Here is a 21,378-nt window from a genome sequence, read left to right on the forward strand (position 1 = left end):
GACACCATTAGCTCCAGAGGGATCGTACACAGGATCTCACCCTTTGTCGTCCGATCCCGGAGCCGCGCCGACGTCCCCTTCGCAGAGCCGGAAGACAGAAGCCGGGTGAAAGAAGCAAGAAGACTTCAAAATCGGCGGCAGAAGACTCCAGTCTTCAAACTGAGGTAGCGCACAGCACTGCAGCTGTGCGCCATTGCTCCCACACTACACCCACATACTCCGGTCATTGTAGGGTGAAGGGGAGGGGCGCCCTAGGCAGCAATTAGGACCTCTTGGCAAAAGTTGGGCATATATACAGTTGGGCACTGTGTATATGCATGAGCCCCCGCCATAATTGTGTACAGAAACGCGGGACAGAAGCCCGCCACTGAGGGGGCGGGGCTTCTTCCTCAGCACTCACCAGCGCCATTTTCTCTCCACAGCTCCGCTGAGAGGAAGCTCCCCAGGCTCTCCCCTGCAGATTCACTGTAGAAGAGGGTAAAAAGAGAGGGGGGGGCACATAAATTAGGTGCAAAAACATATTATACAGCAGCTACTGGGTTAACACTAAGTTACTGTGTTATTCCTGGGACATATAGCGCTGGGGTGTGTGCTGGCATACTCTCTCTCTGTCTCTCCAAAGGGCCTTGTGGGGGAACTGTCTTCAAAAAGAGCATCCCCTGTGTATGTGGTGTGTCGGTACGCTTGTGTCGACATGTTTGACGAGGAAGGCTATGTGGAAGCAGAGCGGGAGCAAATGAATGTGGGGTTGCCGCCGACGGTGCCGACACCTGATTGGATGGATATGTGGAATGTTTTAAATGATGTTAATTCCTTTCATAAAAGGTTGGATAAAGCTGAAACCTTAGGACAGTTGGGGTCTCAGCCCATGCCTGATCCTATGTTGCAGAGGCCGTCAGGGTCTCAGAAGCGCCCACTATCCAAAATTGTTGACACAGATACCGACATGGATTCTGACTCCAGTGTTGATTGCGATGATGCAAAGTTACAGCCTAAATTGGCTAAAGCCATCCATTATATGATTATAGCAATGAAGGATGTGTTGCACATCACAGAGGAAACCCCAGTCCCTGACAAGAGGGTTTATATGTGTGGGGGGAAAAAAACAGGTGGTGACCTTTCCCCCTTCACATGAGCTAAAAGAGTTATGTGAAAAGGCTTGGGAATCTCCAGATAAAAAAACTGCAGATTTCCAAACGGATGCTTATGGCGTATCCTTTCCCGCCAACGGACAGGTTACGCTGGGAATCCTCCCCTAGGGTGGACAAAGCTCTAACACGCTTATCCTAGAGGGTAGCCCTGCCGTCACAGGATACGGCCACCCTGAAAGATGCTGCAGATAGAAAACAAGAGGGTACCCTGAAGTCCATTTATACACATTCAGGTACCTTACTAAGGCCGGCAATTGCGTCGGCCTGTGTGTGTAGTGCTGTAGCAGCATGGACGGATACCTTATCTGAGGAACATGATACCTTGGACAAGGATACTATATTAATGACCCTGAGGCATATAAAAGACGCTATCCTATATATGAGAGATGCTCAAAGAGACATTAGCCTTCTGGGCTCTAGAATAAATGCAATGTCGATTTCTGCCAGAAGGGTCCTGTGGACTCTGCAATGGACAGGCGATGCTGACTCAAAAAGGCACATGGAGGTTTTACCTTACAAGGGTGAGGAGTTGTTTGGGGAGGGTCTCAGACCTGGTCTCCACAGCTACTGCTGGAAAGTCAAACTTTTTGCCATATGTTCCCTCACAACCTAAGAAAGCACCGTATTACCAAATGCAGTCCTTTCGATCACAAAAACACAAACTCCGAGGTGCGTCTTTTCTTGCCAGAGGCAAGGGCAGAGGAAAGAAGCTGCACAACACAGCTAGTTCCCAGGAACAGAAGTCCTCCCGGCTTCCACTAAATCCACCGCATGACGCTGGGGCTCCACAGACGGAGCTAGGCCCGGTGGGGGTGCATCTCCGAAATTTCAGCCACAAGTGGGTTTACTCTCAGGTGGATCCATGGGCAATAGAGATTGTGTCTCAGGGATACAAGCTGGAATTCGAAGAGATGCCCCCTCACCGATACCTCAAATCGGCCCTGCCAGCTTCCCCCTTAGAGAGGGAAATAGTGCTAGCTGCAATTCACAAATTGTATCTTCAGCAGGTGGTGGTCAAGGTTCCCCTCCTTCAACAAGGGAAGGGTTATTATTCGACCATGTTTGTGGTACCGAAACCGGACGGTTCGTTCAGACCCATATTGAATTTAAAATCCCTGAACATATACCTGAAAAGGTTCAAGTTCAAAATGGAATCGCTCAGAGCGGTCATCGCAAGCCTAGAAGGGGGGGATTTTATGGTGTCTCTGGACATAAAGGATGCATACCTTCATGTCCCCATTTATCCACCTCATCAGGCGTACCTCAGATTTGTGGTACAGGATTGTCATTACCAATTGCAGATGTTGCCGTTTGGTCTCTCCACGGCACCGAGAATATTTACCAAGGTGATGGCGGAAATGGTGGCGCTCCTGCGAAAGCAAGGGGTCACAATTATCCCATACTTGGACGATCTCCTTATAAAGGCGAGGTCCAGAGAGCAGTTGCTGATCAGCGTAGCATGCTCTCGGGAAGTGTTACAACAGCACGGCTGGATTCTAAATATTCCAAAATCGCAGTTGATTCCTACAACTCGTCTGCCCTTCCTGGACATGATTCTGGACACAGACCAGAAGAGGGATTATCTATCTCCTGATGGAGAAGGCTCAGGAGCTCATGACACTGGTCAGAGACCTATTAAAACCAAAACAGGTGTCTGTGCATCACTGCATGCGAGTCCTGGGAAAGATGGTGGCATCATATGAGGCCATTCCCTTTGGCAGGTTCCATGCGAGGACCTTTCAATGGGATCTGTTGGACAAGTGGTCCGGTTCACATCTACAGATGCATCGGCTGATCACCCTATCCCCCAGGGCCAGGGTGTCTCTCCTGTGGTGGCTGCAGAGTGCTCACTTTCTCGAGGGCCGCAGATTCGGCATTCAGGACTGGGTCCTGGTGACCACGGATGCAAGCCTCCAAGGGTGGGGGCCAGTCACACAGGGAAGAAATTTCTAAGGTCTGTGGTCAAGTCAGGAGACTTGCCTTCACATCAATATCCTGGAACTAAGGGCCATATACAACGCCCTACGTCAAGCGGAGACTCTGCTTCGCGACCAATCGGTGCTGATTCAGTCTGACAACATCACCGCAGTGGCTCATGTAAACCGCCATGGTGGCACAAGGCGCAGGGTGGCAATAGCGGAAGCCACCAGAATCCTTCGCTGGGCGGAGAATCACGTAAGAGCACTGTCAGCAGTGTTCATTCCGGGGGTGGACAACTGGGAAGCAGACCTTCTCAGCAGGAACGACCTCCACCCGGGAGAGTGGGGACTTCATCAAGAAGTCTTCACGCAGATTGCAAGTCGGTGGGAACTGCCACAGGTGGACAGGATGGCATCCCGCCTCAACAAAAAGCTACAGAGGTATTGCGCCAGGTCAAGAGACCCTCAGGCAATAGCTGTAGACGCACTAGTGACACTGTGGGTGTTCCAGTTGGTTTATGTATTCCCTCCTCTTCCTCTCATACCCAAGGTGCTGAGAATCATAAGAAAAAGAGGAGTGCGAACAATACTCATTGTTCCGGATTGGCCAAGAAGGACTTGGTATCCAGATCTGCAAGAAATGCTCTCAGAGGACCCATGGCCTCTGCCTCTAAGACAGGACTTGTTGCAACAGGGGCCTTGTCTGTTCCAAGACCTACCGCGGCTGCGTTTGACGGCATGGAGGTTGAACGCTGGATCCTAGCAGAAAAAGGCAATTCCGGATGAGGTCATTCCTACTCTGATAAAGGCTAGGAAGTACGTGACTGCTAAACATTATCACTGTATATGGCGAAAATATGTTGCTTGGTGTGAGGCCAGGAATGCCCCCACGGAGGAATTCCAGCTGGGCCGTTTCCTTCACTTCCTACAGGAGGGAGTGACTTTGGGACTAAAATTGGGTTCCATTAAGGTCCAGATTTCGGCCCTGTCTATTTTCTTTCAAAAAGAACTTGCTTCTCTGCCTGAAGTTCAGACATTTGTAAAGGGAGTGCTGCATATTCAGCCCCCTTTTGTGCCTCCATTGGCACCTTGGGATCTTAACGTGGTGTTGTTTCCTGAAGTCACACTGGTTTGAGCCACTTAAAACCGTGGAGTAAAAATTTCTCACGTGGAAGGTGGTCATGCTATTAGCCTTAGCTTCGGCTAGGCGTGTGTCAGAATTAGCGGCCTTGTCACATAAAAGCCCCTATCTGGTTTTCTATATGGACAGGGCAGAATTGTGACTTGGAGGATTCCGAGTTACTAGATATGGTCAGGGCTTTGAAGGTTTATGTAGCCAGGACGACTGGAGTCAGGAAAACTGAGTCGCTGTTTATCCTGTATGCGTCCAACAAGCTGGGTGCTCCTGCTTCAAAGCAAACTATTGCTCGCTGGATCTGTAACACGATTCAGCAGGCTCATTCTGTGGCTGGATTGCCGCTGCCAAAATCAGTAAAAGCCCATTCCACAAGGAAGGTGGGCTCTTCTTGGGCGGCTGACCGAGGGGTCTCGGCATTACAACTTTGCCGAGCAGTTACTTGGTCAGGTTCAAACACTTTTGCAAAGTTTTTTACAATTTGATACCCTGGCTGAGGAGGACCTTGTGTTTGCTCATTCGGTGCTGCAGAGTCATCCGCACTCTCCCGCACGTTTAGGTGCTTAGGTATAATCCCCATGGTCCTTACGGAGTCCCCAGCATCCACTTAGGACGTTAGAGAAAATAAGATTTTACTTACCGGTAAATCTATTTCTCGTAGTCCGTAGTGGATGCTGGGCGCCCCGTCCCAAGTGCGGACTTCTTCTGCAATACTTGTATATAGTTATTGCTTAAATAAGGGTTATGTTATGGTTGCATCAGGTTGATCTGATGCTCCGTTGTTCATACTGTTAACTGGGTAAGTTTATCACAAGTGATACGGTGTGATTGGTGTGACTGGTATGAGTCTTACCCTGGATTCCAAAATCCTTTCCTTGTACTGTCAGCTCTTCCGGGCACAGTTTCTCTAACTGAGGTCTGGAGGAGGGACATAGAGGGAGGAGCCAGAGCACGCCAGTATCCAAATTCTTTCTTAAAGTGCCTTGTCTCCTGCGGAGCCCATCTATTCCCCATGGTCCTTACGGAGTCCCCAGCATCCACTACGGACTACGAGAAATACATTTACCGGTAAGTAAAATCTTATTTTTTCACACCAGCATCGGGCTCCACTAGCCAGGGACATAATGCCACAGCCGGGGGACACTTTTATACCAGTCCCTGCGGCCGTGGCATTAAATCCCCAACTAGTCACCCCTGGCCGGTGTATCCTGGAGGAGTGGGGACCCCTTAAATCAAGGGGTCCCCCTCTCCAGCCACCCAAGGGCCAGGGGTGAAGCCCGAGGCTGTGTTCCCCCCCCCCCCCCCCCCATCCAAGGGCGGCAGATGGGAGGCTGATAGCCAAGTGTAAAAAAAATAAATTGTTTGTGGGGGGGGAAACGGGCCCGCTTGTACCTGTAGTTCTACTACAAAAAAAATACCCAAATAAACAGTACACACACACACCGTGACAGTATAACTTTATTACATACATGCACACCGACACACACATATCTATGTTGACACGAAGCAGTCGGTCCTCTTCACCAGTAGAATCCACGGGGTACCTGTAAATAAAATTATACTCACAACAATCCTGTGTAGATCGGTCCTCTTCTGAGCTTGTAATCCACGTACTTGGCAAAATAATAAAACGCAAAACACGATCCACGCACTGAAAGGGGTTCCATGTTTACACATGGGACCCCTTTCCCCGACTGGCGTGACCCCCCGTGACTGCTGTCAAAGAGGGTCCCTTCTGCCAATCAGGGAGCGCTACGTCGTGGCACTCTCCTGATTGGCTGTGCGCGTCTGAGCTGACAGGCGGCACATAGGCGCTCCATTATATTCAATGCGGTCAGCGGTTGACCACGAGTAACTTCAACCGCTGACGCAAAGTTCCCACCGTTGGATACAATGGAGCGCCTATGCGCTACATTGTATCTCGAGTGCGCCGCCTGACAACTCAGAAGCGCACAGCCAATCAGGAGAGTGCCACGACGTGGCGCTCACTGATTGGCTGAAGGGACCCTCTTTGACAGCAGTCACAGGGGGTCCCGGCAGTCGATGAAAGGCAAGGCGTGGATCGTGTTTTGTGTTTTATTATTTTGCCAAGTACGTGGATTACAAACTCTGAAGAGGACCAATCTACACAGGATTGTTGTGAGTACAATTTTATTTACAGGTACCCCATGGATTCTACTGATGAAGAGGACCGACTGTTTCATGTCAACATAGGTAAGTATTTGTGTGACGGTGTACATGTATGTCACGGTGTGTGTGTACTGTTTTTATTTGGGTATTTTTTTTGCAGTAGAACTACAGGTACCAGCGCCCCCCCCCCCTGCATGCTGGTACTTGTGGTTCTCCAAGTACCAGCTTGCGGGGGAGGCTTGCTGGGACTTGTAGTTTTGCTACAAAAAAATAATATTCTTTTCTCTTACATCCTAGAGGATGCTGGGGACTCTGTAAGGACCATGGGGTATAGACGGGCTCCGCAGGAGATAGGGCACTTTAAGAAAGAATTTGGATACTAGTGTGCTCTGGCTCCTCCCTCTATGTCCCTCCTCCAGACCTCAGTTTGAATCTGTGCCCAGACGAGCTGTCCATGTCACCTCTAGTAATCCCACATGAGCGTCCATGTCACCTCTAGTAATCCCACATGAGCGTCCATGTCACCTCTAGTAATCCCACATGAGCGCCCATGTCACCTCTAGTAATCCCAAATGAGCGTCCATGTCACCTCTAGTAATCCCACATGAGCGTCCATGTCACCTCTAGTAATCCCACATGAGCGTCCATGTCACCTCTAGTAATCCCACATGAGCGTCCATGTCACCTCTAGTAATCCCACATGAGCGTCCATGTCACCTCTAGTAATCCCACATGAGCGCCCATGTCACCTCTAGTAATCCCAAATGAGCGTCCGTGTCACCTCTAATAATCCCCCATGAGCGTCCATGTCACCTCCTAGTAATCCCACATGAGCGTCCATGTCACCTCTAATAATCCCCCAAGAGCATCCATGTCACCTCTAGTAATCCCACATGAGCGCCCATGTCACCTCTAATAATCCCCCAAGAGCATCCATGTCACCTCTAGTAATCCCACATGAGCGCCCGTGTCACCTCTAGTTATCCCACATGAGTGTCCATGTCACCTCTAGTAATCCCAAATGAGCGTCCATATCACCTCTAATAATCCCCCATGAGCGTCCATGTCACCTCCTAGTAATCTCACATGAGCGTCCATGTCACCTCTAATAATCCCCCAAGAGCATCCATGTCACCTCTAGTAACCCCACATGAGCGTCCATGTCACCTCTAGTAATCCCACATGAGCATCCATGTCACCTCTAGTAATCCCACTTGAGCGTCTGTGTCACCTCTAGTAATCCCACATGAGCGTCCATATCACCTCTAGTAATCCCACATGAGCGCCCATGTCACCTCTAATAATCCCCCATGAGCGCCCACGTCACCTCTAGTAATCCCACATGAGTGTCCATGTCACCTCTAATAATCCCCCAAGAGCATCCATGTCACCTCTAGTAACCCCACATGAGCGTCCATGTCACCTCTAGTAATCCCACATGAGCATCCATGTCACCTCTAGTAATCCCACTTGAGCGTCTGTGTCACCTCTAGTAATCCCACATGAGCGTCCATATCACCTCTAGTAATCCCACATGAGCGCCCATGTCACCACTAATAATCCCCCATGAGCGCCCACGTCACCTCTAGTAATCCCACATGAGTGTCCATGTCACCTCTAATAATCCCCCAAGAGCATCCATGTCACCTCTAGTAACCCCACATGAGCGTCTGTGTCACCTCTAGTAATCCCACATGAGCGTTTGTGTCACCTCTAGTAATCCCACATGAGCGTCCATGTCACCTCTAGTAATCCCACATGAGCGCCCATGTCACCTCTAATAATCCCACATGAGCACCCGCGTCACCTCTAGTTATCCCACATGAGCGTCCATGTCACCTCTAATAATCCCCCATGAGCTTCCATGTCACCTCTAGTAATCCCATATGAGCGCCCACGTCACCTCTAGTAATCCCACATGAGCGCCCACGTCACCTAGTAATCCCACATGAGCATCTGTGTCACCTCTAGTAATCCCACATAAGTGCCCATGTCACCTCTAATTATCCCCCATGAGCTTCCATGTCACCTCTAGTAATCCCATATGAGCGTCTGTGTCACCTCTAGTAATCCCACATGAGTGTCCATGTCACCTCTAATAATCCCCCAAGAGCATCCATGTCACCTCTAGTAACCCCACATGAGCGTCTGTGTCACCTCTAGTAATCCCACATGAGCGTTTGTGTCACCTCTAGTAATCCCACATGAGCGTCCATGTCACCTCTAGTAATCCCACATGAGCGCCCATGTCACCTCTAATAATCCCACATGAGCACCCGCGTCACCTCTAGTTATCCCACATGAGCGTCCATGTCACCTCTAATAATCCCCCATGAGCTTCCATGTCACCTCTAGTAATCCCATATGAGCGCCCACGTCACCTCTAGTAATCCCACATGAGCGCCCACGTCACCTAGTAATCCCACATGAGCATCTGTGTCACCTCTAGTAATCCCACATAAGTGCCCATGTCACCTCTAATTATCCCCCATGAGCTTCCATGTCACCTCTAGTAATCCCATATGAGCGTCTGTGTCACCTCTAGTAATCCCACATGAGTGTCCATGTCACCTCTAATAATCCCCCAAGAGCATCCATGTCACCTCTAGTAACCCCACATGAGCGTCTGTGTCACCTCTAGTAATCCCACATGAGCGTTTGTGTCACCTCTAGTAATCCCACATGAGCGTCCATGTCACCTCTAGTAATCCCACATGAGCGCCCATGTCACCTCTAATAATCCCACATGAGCACCCGCGTCACCTCTAGTTATCCCACATGAGCGTCCATGTCACCTCTAATAATCCCCCATGAGCTTCCATGTCACCTCTAGTAATCCCATATGAGCGCCCACGTCACCTCTAGTAATCCCACATGAGCGCCCACGTCACCTAGTAATCCCACATGAGCATCTGTGTCACCTCTAGTAATCCCACATAAGTGCCCATGTCACCTCTAATTATCCCCCATGAGCTTCCATGTCACCTCTAGTAATCCCATATGAGCGTCTGTGTCACCTCTAGTAATCCCACTTGAGCCTTCAGTGTTGATCAAGCTCCAGTCTAAGCATCCTATCTTTTGTTTTTTTAATAAACATAAAAGCACTGATTACAGGTAAAAAAAAAATGGCAGTTATAGAATTATATATTGTGTCCTGTTACATCCTGGGTCTTGTCTGCTCATTTTATATATTAATGTATTTTATTTCCAGCAGATGGACCCACAAGCAGGAATATCTCAGAAGTACATCTAATGTTATCCCTGGATTGTGACATAACAGATAATGACAGTAGACAGGATTCTCCAGGAGATAATCCCATTACCCCAATTATACATCTAGCTCTATCAACTAATCCCCCTGATCCTGGGAAATGTTCTCCTGATCACTCTGATATTGGTGCATCTATTACAGCTCTGAGATTAGATACAGAGTTTCCCTGTTCTACAGACGCCAAATGTTTTACACAGAACACAAACCGTATTACTCATCAGCCAGCTAAGGCAGGTGAGAGGCCATTTCCATGTTCTGAGTGTGGGAAATGTTTTACATATAAATCAAATCTTGTTACACATCAGAGAAGTCACACAGGTGAGAAGCCGTATTCCTGTTCTGAGTGTGGGAAATGTTTTACACAGAAATCAGATCTTGTTACACATCAGAGAAGTCACACTGGTGAGAAGCCATTTCCATGTTCTGAGTGTGGGAAATGTTTTACATATAAATCAAATCTTGTTACACATCAGAGAAGTCACACAGGTGAGAAGCCGTATTCCTGTTCTGAGTGTGGGAAATGTTTTACACAGAAATCAGATCTTGTTACACATCAGAGAAGTCACACTGGTGAGAAGCCATTTCCATGTTCTGAGTGTGGGAATTTTTTTACATATAAATCAAATCTTGTTACACATCAGAGAAGTCACACAGGTGAGAAGCCGTATTCCTGTTCTGAGTGTGGGAAATGTTTTGTAGAGAAATCAGGTCTTGTTATACATCAGAGAAGTCACACAGGTGAGAAGCCGTATTCCTGTTCTCAGTGTGGGAAATGTTTTGCACAGAAATCGAGTCTTTTTAAACATCAGAGAAGTCACACAGGTGAGAAGCCGTATTCCTGTTCTGAGTGTGGGAAATGTTTTGCATCGAAATCAAGTCTTGTTACACATCAGAGAAGTCACACAGGTGAGAAGCCATTTTCCTGTTCTGAGTGTGGGAAATGTTTCACACAGAACTCAGCCCTTGTTACACATAAGAGAAGTCACACAGGTGAGAAGCCGTATTCCTGTTCTGAGTGTGGGAAATGTTTTGCATCTACATCAGATCTTGTTAAACATCAGAGAAGTCACACAGGTGAGAAGCCGTATTCCTGTTCTGAGTGTGGGAAATGTTTTGCATCTAAATCAAATCTTGTTAAACATCAGAGAAGTCACATAGGTGAGAAGCCATTTTCATGCTGTGAGAGAAATAAATCCGCTCTTGTTGAACATATTAGACATTACCCAAGCACGGAACCATTTAAATCTTCTGGAGTATAATTATCACTGTCATGCAATGTTCCTCAAGGGTCAATCCTATCTCCTATGCGTCATGCAATATACAGTCTGGTCCATATATATTGGGACATCGACACAATTCTCATATTTTGGGCTCTATACACCACCACAATGGATTTGAAATTAGACAAACAAGATGTGCTTTAACTGCAGACTTTCCGCTTTAATTTGAGGGTATATACATCAAAATCAGGTGAATGGTGTAGGAATTGAAATGGTTTTTATATGTGCCTCCCACTTTTTAAGGGACCAAAAGTAATGGTACAAACTAAACAATCCTAAATCAAATATTGTAAATCAGATCAGTGCGCTCGTCCAGTTCAACAAAAAGTACTTTACTACTTAATGTGGTCGCAGCCCGGATCAGTGTTTCGTGAATTGAGCTTTGACATATTTTCCAAGGGCGATCTGATTACCATCTCCTAGATGAAGACCTGGATACAATATCCATACTGATATGCAAATATTTATTTATCTGGTACGCATATAAATTTTGTGATAACTGAATTTAATCCCACATACGGAAATATACTACGCTATATAGCGATTATTTGTGTCTCCTAGCAGCATTTAGATCCCAGTAGTAACCTGGACTAAAGAATGGGGGACTGATACGCCATGTGTCAAGCCGTAATCCGTACGCTATAATATTCTTGCGTGTGACAAAACTAGTGATGAACGGATTCGGTTTTACTCGGTTTTACTCTGTTCTCAAAACGGCATCTTATTGGCTTACAGATGTCATGTGTTTTGTATAGCCAATAAGATTCTGTTTTGAGATCCGAGTAAAACCGAATCCGCTCATCACTAGACAAAACTGATTGAAAAATACTACACCATAGTCGCTCTCTTGTTTCTTCCTTTGATTCCAAAATCCTAAATCAAACTTTTACTTTTTAATATTTTGTTGCAAATCCTTTTGTCAGTTACAGCCTGAAGTCTGGAACGCATAGACATCACCAGACGCTGGGTTTCATCCCTGGTACTGCTCTGCCAGGCCTCTACTGCAAATGTCTTCAGTTCCTGCTTGTTCTTGGGGCATTTTCCCTTCAGTTTTGTCTTCATGAAGTGAAATGTATGCTCAATCGGATTCAGGTCAGGTGATTGACTTGGCCATTGCATAACATTCCACTTATTTGCCTTAAAAAACGCTTTGGTTGCTTTTGCAGTATGCTTCGGGTCATTGTCCATCTGCACTGTGAAGCGCCTTCCAATGAGTTCTGAAGCATTTGCCTGAATATGAGCAGATAATATTGCCCGAAACACTTAAGAATTCATCCTGCTGCTTTTGTCAGCAGTCACATTATCAATAAATACAAGGGAACCAGTTCCATTGGCATCCATACATGCCCACGCCATGACACTACCACCACCATGCTTTACTGATGAGCTGGTAGGTTTTGGATCATGAGCAGTTCCTTTCCTTCTCCATACTCTTTTCTTCCCATCACTCTGGTACAAGTTGATATTTGTCTCATCTGTCCATAGGATGTTGTTCCAGGACTGTAAAGGCTTTTTTAGATGTTGTTTGCAAACTCTAATCTGGTCTTCCTGTTTTATTGCTCACCAATGGTTTACATCTTGTGGTGAACCCTCTATATTCACTCTTGTGAAGTCTTCTCTTGATTGTTGACTTTGACACATATACACCTATCTCCTGGAGAGTGTTCTTGATCTGGGCAACTGTTGTGATGGGGTTCGTGCTATTTAGTACACTAGTAGTGTACTAAATAGCACGAACAGCTTGTAACGTAGAGTGGCAAGTTTAATCTTTCTATGGATAATGGAGAGAAATAAAAGCTCCTCCCTAAGTTCCTGGATGCCAAATCACTGTCCTTAGTATCTCTGTACAGTTTTTTCTATTAGGGTACTAATTAGCAGGAACAGCTTATAATGTACAACACAGATTCTCACAACACAGATTCTCTAATGCCGACGATCTACAGTACTGTGTTGCTCGAACAGTTAGTTGCGTCAGAATACACTAATTTATATCTACTGTTATGTCTATACGTGCTCATTACCGCTGTGTATTTTAGATAGTGAATGAGTCACTCCTGCAGATTTATCCCGATTTGTGTGAAACCTGTGTGCACCCTTCTGTTGAATGTTTTACAATGGATTACACAGAAAAAATAATAAAGTGAATGTCACTGGAACACAAAAAAAATTGACACTTTGGGAATCGAACCCGGTACTCAGCGTGGCAGACCGGAGCCTTCATCGCTAGCCCACAGCACTGCATGGAAGATTCTCAAGTTCATGTGTAAAAGTACTGCAAAGAGCGATTCCTCCCCATTGGTGTTTGTTTATGCCGTTAGGGGAGTCGGACGCTCATTTTGTGCACTGTACATACTGTAAAGTCAATGAGCTACATTATTCCTTTCACACATTAGTTGTGTCTGCATACACAAGTGTTTTAACACATTCATTTGCATCTGTATAAACTATACACACAGGGATTTGGCATCCAGAAACTTAGGGAGGAGCTTTTATCTCTCCCCATTATACTTAATACTACGGGATTTGGACACTCGCATATCCCTAACATCAATAGACCATACTGTATCTGTAACACGTTCATTTGCATCTGTATATGCTGTACTATTTGCACCTGTACTGTATATACTGTTATATACTTTATGACATACTGTAGCATAATGTAGCGTAATGAGATGCACCAGTAAAGTAGTTCTTACGCTGTAGTTCAGTATTGTATTTTAATGGAGACCACGTGCTTGGGCATTGGTGATTTAAAAAAGCGACATCTAGTGGATGATCTTAGGTATTACACTCGAAGGTAACGCCAAACGCTCTGTGTGTCTTCCTACGACTAGGCGCGCCTCCTTGCGCCCAGGTACGCTGCGTATGCCTGATCGCGACTAACGCCTCAGCCAGCCAAGATAACGGAGGACCCGTCTGTATATTTAGTTCCTAAATAATACATCCCAAATGCTTAGGTATTTTTTCTGCTGTTTATTTTGTATCTTGTGCTTTGTGTAAATGTGAATGTGCAAACTGGTATTAGACAATCTGTATTGCTACACGACAATATGGCGGCCATTGGAACGTGTTTTCACTTCTAGTTTGCCTAACTTGCTGCAGACACTCATCTTGATAAGGAGTGCTGAGTGTTTTCTGATACAAGATCCTATCCATATATACCCTGTACATTGTGCATTAGAGTCACCCGGGTTCCATCTTCAGTGGTTTGTTGTATGTTACATCTATATGGTGCGGATACTCCCCTGTATGATTTCATAATAAAAGCTTTTGTTTGCATCTAATTATTGCATTATAGCTTTTATTTTTATTCTATTTTATATTCCCATCTGAGTAATTACGCCATAATGTCTAATCTCGGAGTGGACAACAGAAGATGTAAAGAAACCTTTGTAAGTGTTCCATCATTGTGTTTCGTGCAAACATACAGGTAAGTGATGGCACGGTGGTCACTGACCGTCACCTTCAGGTGGTATAATGGAAGTGGACTATCTGGGCTTATTCTAGTCTACTGCAGAAATAAAAAACTCAGCCTTTATCCTGCTTAAAAAAATTACAAAGCCCATAAATCAAGCTTGGTCGGACAAGACAGTGTCCACATTAATGGTGGCACATCATATAGGCTGAGGATCCATGCTTCTGCTATATATGGCATAACCCTCTTTGTCGAAAAAAACCTTGCCGTCACCATTCACAATGTCCACCATTGCCCTTTCAGAAGGGACACAACTTTGCTTGTTCCACCTACTCCACAGAGCCCAGGACCATCTCCATGACCATGTCATGTTTATCTGGGAGGTTCATGGCCTGAGATGACCACAGAACCACCAGGTAGTTGCCAAGAAGAGAGAGGGGGAGCGCTGTCAATAGCAGCTGGTAAGAGGGGTGGTAAATCCCCTGGTGGATAAATATACAGCAAAAGAAAAGAATTACCAGCGCTGGCTGATCATGTATGATTAATAGGTACTATACATCCGAAAGGCTTAGTGAATTAAAAACCACAGTTATTCCACATGTAAAAACACACAAAAAAATAAAATAAAATAAATAACATTGAGAAATAAATGATTAAAAATTAGAATATGCCAGAGTTGATGATTTAGATGTCCACATGAACTGCTAGTGATGGACATTTCCAGTGACATTTGTCCTCTCCGAGTGTCATTAGCCGTTGATGTGGACATCTAAATCATCAACTCAGGCATATTGTGGCATATTCTAACTTTTAATTTATTTCTCAATTTTTTATTTTTTTTAACATGTGGAATAAATGTGTTTTTTAATTCGCTAATCCTTTCAGATGTATAGTACCTATTAATCATACATGATCAGCCAGCGCTGGTAATTCTTTTCTTTTGCAGTGGCCAAGAAGAACCCAGACTCCCCAGGAACTGGAGAGTCCAAGGATCCACCCCGCATGAGGTAAAGAAGGGACAACCATGGGGTCTGGCTCACCTATTTCCTTCCTAAAAGCTGCTCTTTACCCAGTTTGGTACCTGTGGGATCCCACTCCAATTTCTTGAGAGTCCTTACTAATCCCTTCTGAGCCTACTAGTTCCTTCCTCTTCCAACCACTCCTCCATTTTAAGCTTTTCACCACCTGCTGTGTGAGTCCCATGCAACTACTCCATTCCTAGACTCATTGGTGTAGCATCCCCCTTCTCCCACCCCCACCACACTGCTACACTGCAGTTAAGCTGTGAGACTTGCTGCTAGCAGTACTCACTACTCAGCACACACACTCACATCATGATTACACAGCTGTGCCAGAGACACTGTCTCACTGACAACCAGGACGAGACACTCCCAGAAAGGCATGTATGTATGAGTACGGAGAGAGTGGGTGCAGTGGGGCTGCATGACTGACAGCTGAGCCTGTCACATCAGTGAGGTGGATGGGGCATCCTATTCCCAGCCGGTACAGCACACTATTTGTAAGAGCCGGAGCGGTGCTGGGCTACTGGCTGACAGCCTAGCATCTCGGTGCAGCAGCAGAAGTCTGTAAATGATGGGAAATAACATCTGGCCCATGGCTACTGTGAGGAAATGAGAGGTCTGTGACAATATAGCTATGCCTCATTTCTCTGACGTCCTAGTGGATGCTGGGAACTCCGAAAGGACCATGGGGAATAGCGGCTCCGCAGGAGACTCGGCACAACTAAAGAAAGCTTTAAGACTACCTGGTGTGCACTGGCTCCACACTATGACCCTCCTCCAAGCCTCAGTTAGATTTTTGTGCCCGGCCGAGCTGGATGCACACTAGGGGCTCTCCTGAGCTCCTAGAAAAGAAAGTATATTTTAGGTTTTTTATTTTACAGTAAGACCTGCTGGCAGCAGGCTCACTGCAACGAGGGACTAAGGGGAGAAGAAGCGAACCTACCTGCTTGCAGCTAGCTTGGGCTTCTTAGGCTACTGGACACCATTAGCTCCACAGGGATCGACCGCAGGACCCATCCTTGATGTTCGGTCCCGAGGCCGCGCCGCCGTCCCCCTTACAGAACCAGAAGCCAGAAGAGGTCCGGAAAATCGGCGGCAGAAGACTTCAGTCTTCACCAAGGTAGCGCACAGCACTGCAGCTGTGCGCCATTGCTCCTCATGCACACCTCACACTCCGGTCACTGGTGGGTGCAGGGCGCTGGGGGGGGGGCACCCTGAGCAGCAATAAAAACACGCTGTCGTTTGGACTCTCCACGGCACCGAGGGTGTTTACCAAGGTAATGGCAGAAATGATGATACTCCTTCGAAAAAAGGGAGTTTTAACTATCCCGTACTTGGACGATCTCCTTATAAAGGCGAGGTCCAAGGAGCAGTTGTTGGTCGGGGTAGCACTATCTCGGGAAGTGCTACAACAGCACGGATGGATTCTAAACATTCCAAAGTCACAGCTGGTTCCTACCACAAGCCTACTGTTCCTGGGGATGGTTCTGGACACAGAACAGAAAAAAGTGTTTCTCCCGATGGAGAAGGCCGAGGAGCTGTCATCTCTGGTCAGAGACCTCCTGAAACCAAAACAGGTATCGGTGCATCACTGCACACGAGTCCTGGGAAAAATGGTAGCTTCCTACGAAGCAATTCCATTCGGCAGGTTTCATGCAAGAATTTATCAGTGGGACCTCTTGGACAAGTGGATCGCATCTTCAGATGCATCGGCTGATAACCCTGTCTCCAAGGACCAGGGTATCTCTGTTGTGGTGGCTGCAGACGGCTCATCTTCTAGAGGGCTGCAGATTTGGCATACAGGACTGGGTCCTGGTGACCACGGATGCCAGCCTTCGAGGCTGGGGGGCAGTCACACAGGGAAGAAATTTCCAAGGACTTTGGTCAAGTCAGGAGTCGTCCCTACACATAAATATTCTGGAACTGAGGGCCATTTACAATGCCCTAAGTCAGGCAAGGCCCCTGCTTCAAAACCAGCCAGTTCTGATCCAATCAGACAACATCACGGCAGTCGCCCATGTAAATAGTTATAGTTATTGCCTAACTAAAGGGTTATTGTTATGAGCCATCTGTTGAGAGGCTCAGTTATGTTTCATACTGTTAACTGGGTATAGTATCACGAGTTATACGGTGTGATTGGTGTGGCTGGTATGAGTCTTACCCGGGATTCAAAATCCTTCCTTATTGTGTCAGCTCTTCCGGGCACAGTATCCTAACTGAGGCTTGGAGGAGGGTCATAGTGGGAGGAGCCAGTGCACACCAGGTAGTCTAAAAGCTTTCTTTTAGTTGTGCCCGTTCTCCTGCGGAGCCCCTATTCCCCATGGTCCTTTCGGAGTTCCCAGCCTCCACTACGGACTACGAGAAAAAGATTTACTGGTGAGTAAAATCTTATTTTCTTATGTCAAATATGTACTTTTTATCCCTATACATTCAATTCATCTGTTTCCTCATTCTCCATAACATGTCCATTACTGCTCACCCAATATTGTTTAAATCAACCTTAATATTGTTAATATATGCAATTGTGTTATGTAATCTGTTACCCTTTGGATAATGTATTCAAGTTAGACCTAGTTTTCTATTGTTTACTACCACCACAGTGGACACTCAAAGGGTGAGTCATATAAGGTACCATTGTCCCTTTTTGTTTACTCCCTATTGTCCGACAGTGAGCTGACCAGACATGGTTGCTCTCTGGCTGATGTAATCACCTTGATTAGAATATGTATTGTATTACAATGCTGTAAGATCCTTAGACAAAGAAGTCACACACACTCCATGTAATATGAAGCCTCTGGGGGTATAAGTAGAGCTAACCAGAGAGCTGAAAGAGATTCTATGCTCCATGACTAAGAAGTGATGTTCTGTCAGGAGTTTGTGGTGGGAATTGTCATGTGGAATTGGATTACAGAGGTGTGCTGAGCTGTTTATAGGCCATACTGTTCAATAAACCACTGTTGGTTTTTCATTTACCACTGTGCCTGAGTGATTTGGAACCCAGTATCTTCACAGCTACTATCGATGGCGGGTAACTACCTGGCTCTCTGCCTTTGATGGTAAAACTAGTTATCATCAGGTATAAACCATCAATGTTTCCTGATCATCAATAGTTGATGGCCAATCCTACACCAGAGCCTGAGAGACCACAGCCACCACCAGATCCACAATGTGTACCTAGAAGCTTCCACATCTGGCACTTGGTCACCCACCATCAGATCTACCTTCTCCTAGAGAGCCACCTTCACAGCTTTCCACATCTAAGCTGGAACTCTGCAGGTTTCCTTCACCACCAGCTTGGATCTCCTTTGCATCAGCATCCTGGCCAGCCTCAGACAGGTCCATAGAATCAGCATTATGATAACTTTTGACTCTCTATTTGCTGCAGCTGCTGTATAGTTCCTGTGATTTCCTCCAGCTCATTAACCAGCTGCACCAGCTCCTCATTTCATGTAACTCTCCCAGCTGCTGTAACAGTTTTTTCTCTGACGTCCTAGTGGATGCTGGGGACTCCGTAAGGACCATGGGGAATAGACGGGCTCCGCAGGAGACTGGGCACTCTAAAGAAAGATTTAGGACTACCTGGTGTGCACTGGCTCCTCCCCCTATGGCCCTCCTCCAAGCCTCAGTTAGATTTCTGTGCCCGGCTGAGCTGGATGCACACTAGGGGCTCTCCTGAGCTCCTAAAAAGAAAGTATATTTTAGGTTTTTTATTTTCAGTGAGACCTGTTGGCAACAGGCTCACTGCACCGAGGGACTAAGGGGAGAAGAAGCGAACCTACCTAAGTGGTGGTAGCTTGGGCTTCTTAGGCTACTAGACACCATTAGCTCCAGAGGGATCACACACAGGACCCGACCTCGTCGTCCGTTCCCGGAGCCGCGCCACCGTCCCCCTTACAGAGCCAGAAGCAAGAAGGTCCGGAAAAGCGGCGGCTGAAGACTTCTGTCTTCTCCAAGGTAGTGCACAGCACTGCAGCTGTGCGCCATTGCTCCTCATGCACACCACACACTGCGGTCACTGATGGGTGCAGGGCGCTGGGGGGGGGGGCGCCCTGAGCAGCAATATTAACACCTTGGCTGGCAAACTGGCACCATATATAGCCCCAGTGGCTATATGGGTGTATATTAACCCCTGCCAGATATATTAAAATAGCGGGAGAAAGCCTGCCGAAAAAGGGGCGGGGCCATCTCCCTCAGCACACTGGCGCCATTTTCCCTCACAGCTCCGCTGGAAGGATCACTCCCTGGCTCTCCCCTGCAGTCCTGCACTACAGAAAAGGGTTAAAAAAGAGAGGGGGGGCACAAATTAGGCGCAATATAAATATATTATGCAGCTATAAGGGGAAAACACTTTTATAGGTGATATCCCTGTGATATATAGCGCTCTGGTGTGTGCTGGCATACTCTCCCTCTGTCTCCCCAAAGGGCTTTGTGGGGTCCTGTCCACTGTAAGAGCATTCCCTGTGTGTCTGCTGTGTGTCGGTACTGCTGGGTCAACATGTATGAGGAGGACAATGATGTGGAGGCGGAGCAAATGCCTGTGAATGTGATGTCACCCCCTGCGGGGTCGACACCTGTGTGGTTGGACTTATGGAAGGAATTATCTGAAAGTGTCAACTCCTTACACAAAAGGTTTGACGACATAGAACAGCCGGCTACTCAGCTTGTGCCTGTTCCAGCGTCTCAAATGTCATCAGGGGCTTCAAAATGCCCGCTACCTCAGGTGACAGATACAGACGTCGACACGGATACCAACTCCAGTGTCGACGACGATGAGACTAGTGTACCCTCCAATAGGTCCACCCGTTACATGATTGAGGCAATGAAAAATGTTTTACACATTTCTGATAATACCCCAGGTACCACAAAAAAGGGTATTATGTTTGGTGAGAAAAAGCTGCCTGTAGTTTTTCCTGCATCTGAGGAATTAAATGAGGTGTGTGAGGAAGCGTAGACTTCCCCCTATAAGAAATTGATAATTTCTAAATGGTTATTGGCAGCGTACCCTTTCCCGCCAGAGGATAGGTCACGTTGGGAAACACCCCCTAGGGTAGATAAGGTGCTGACACGCATATTAAAGAAGGTGGCACTACCGTCTCCGGATACGGCCGCCCTGAAGGCGCCTGCTGATAGGAAGCAGGAAACTACCCTAAAAGCTATCTACACACACACAGGCATTATATTGCGACCAGCGATTGCATCAGCTTGGATGTGCAGTGCTGCTGCTGCGTGGTCAGATTCCCTGTCGCATAATATTGATACCATGGATAGGGACAATATTTTGCTGACGATTGAGCATATAAAAGATGCAGTCTTATACATGCGTGATGCACAGAGGGATATTTGCCGGCTGGCATCAAAAATAAGCGCTATGTCCATTGCCGCCAGAAGGGGGTTATGGACTCGGCAATGGTCTGGTGATGCCGACTCGAAACGGCACATGGAAGTTTTGCCCTATAAGGGGGTGGAACTGTTTGGGGAGGGTCTTTCGGACCTCGTGTCCACAGCTACTGCTGAGAAATCAACCTTTTTGCCACAGGCTACCCCACAGCAAAAGAAAGCACCGTATTATCAGGTACAGTCCTTTCGGCCCCAGAAAAGCAAGAGGGCTAGAGGCTCATCCTTTCTGCCGAGAGGCAAAGGTAGAGGAAAAAAGCTGCAACACACAGCTAGTTCCCAAGAGCAGAAGTCCTCCCCCGCGTCCGGTAAGTCCACAGTATGACGCTGGGGCTGCTCAGGCGGACGCGGGTACGGTGGGGGCCCGTCTCAGGAATTTCAGCGCTCAGTGGGATCTCTCACAAGTGGATCCCTGGGTTTTTCAAGTAATATCTCAGGGGCACAGGCTGGAATTCGAGACGTCTCCCCCCCGCCGTTTCCTAAAATCTGCCTTACCGGCAACTCCCTCTGCCAGGGAGGCGGTGTTGGTGGCTGTTCAAAAAGTGTATTCACAGCAAGTGATTGTCAAGGTACCCCTCCTCAAGCAAGGAAAGGGTTACTATTCCACAATGTTTGTGGTACCGAAACCGGATGGTTCGGTGAGACCCATCTTAAATCTAAA

At 47.0% G+C, this 21,378-nt stretch overlaps 1 protein-coding gene across 1 annotated transcript in view; it reads left to right on the plus strand.

Annotated features, from left to right (window-relative positions):
* The first annotated feature begins 9,549 nt into the window (after window positions 1-9,549).
* The window catches only part of LOC134984926 (uncharacterized), a 171,983-nt gene continuing 160,154 nt past the window's right edge, over window positions 9,550-21,378 (plus strand). Inside the window, 1 exon segment of the mRNA XM_063950387.1 lies at window positions 9,550-10,799. Within this exon segment, the coding sequence (XP_063806457.1) occupies window positions 9,588-10,799 (1,212 nt within the window). The 5' untranslated portion in view covers window positions 9,550-9,587.

This window comes from Pseudophryne corroboree (assembly GCF_028390025.1).
Source record: "Pseudophryne corroboree isolate aPseCor3 chromosome 3 unlocalized genomic scaffold, aPseCor3.hap2 SUPER_3_unloc_97, whole genome shotgun sequence".
NCBI lineage: Eukaryota > Metazoa > Chordata > Amphibia > Anura > Myobatrachidae > Pseudophryne > Pseudophryne corroboree.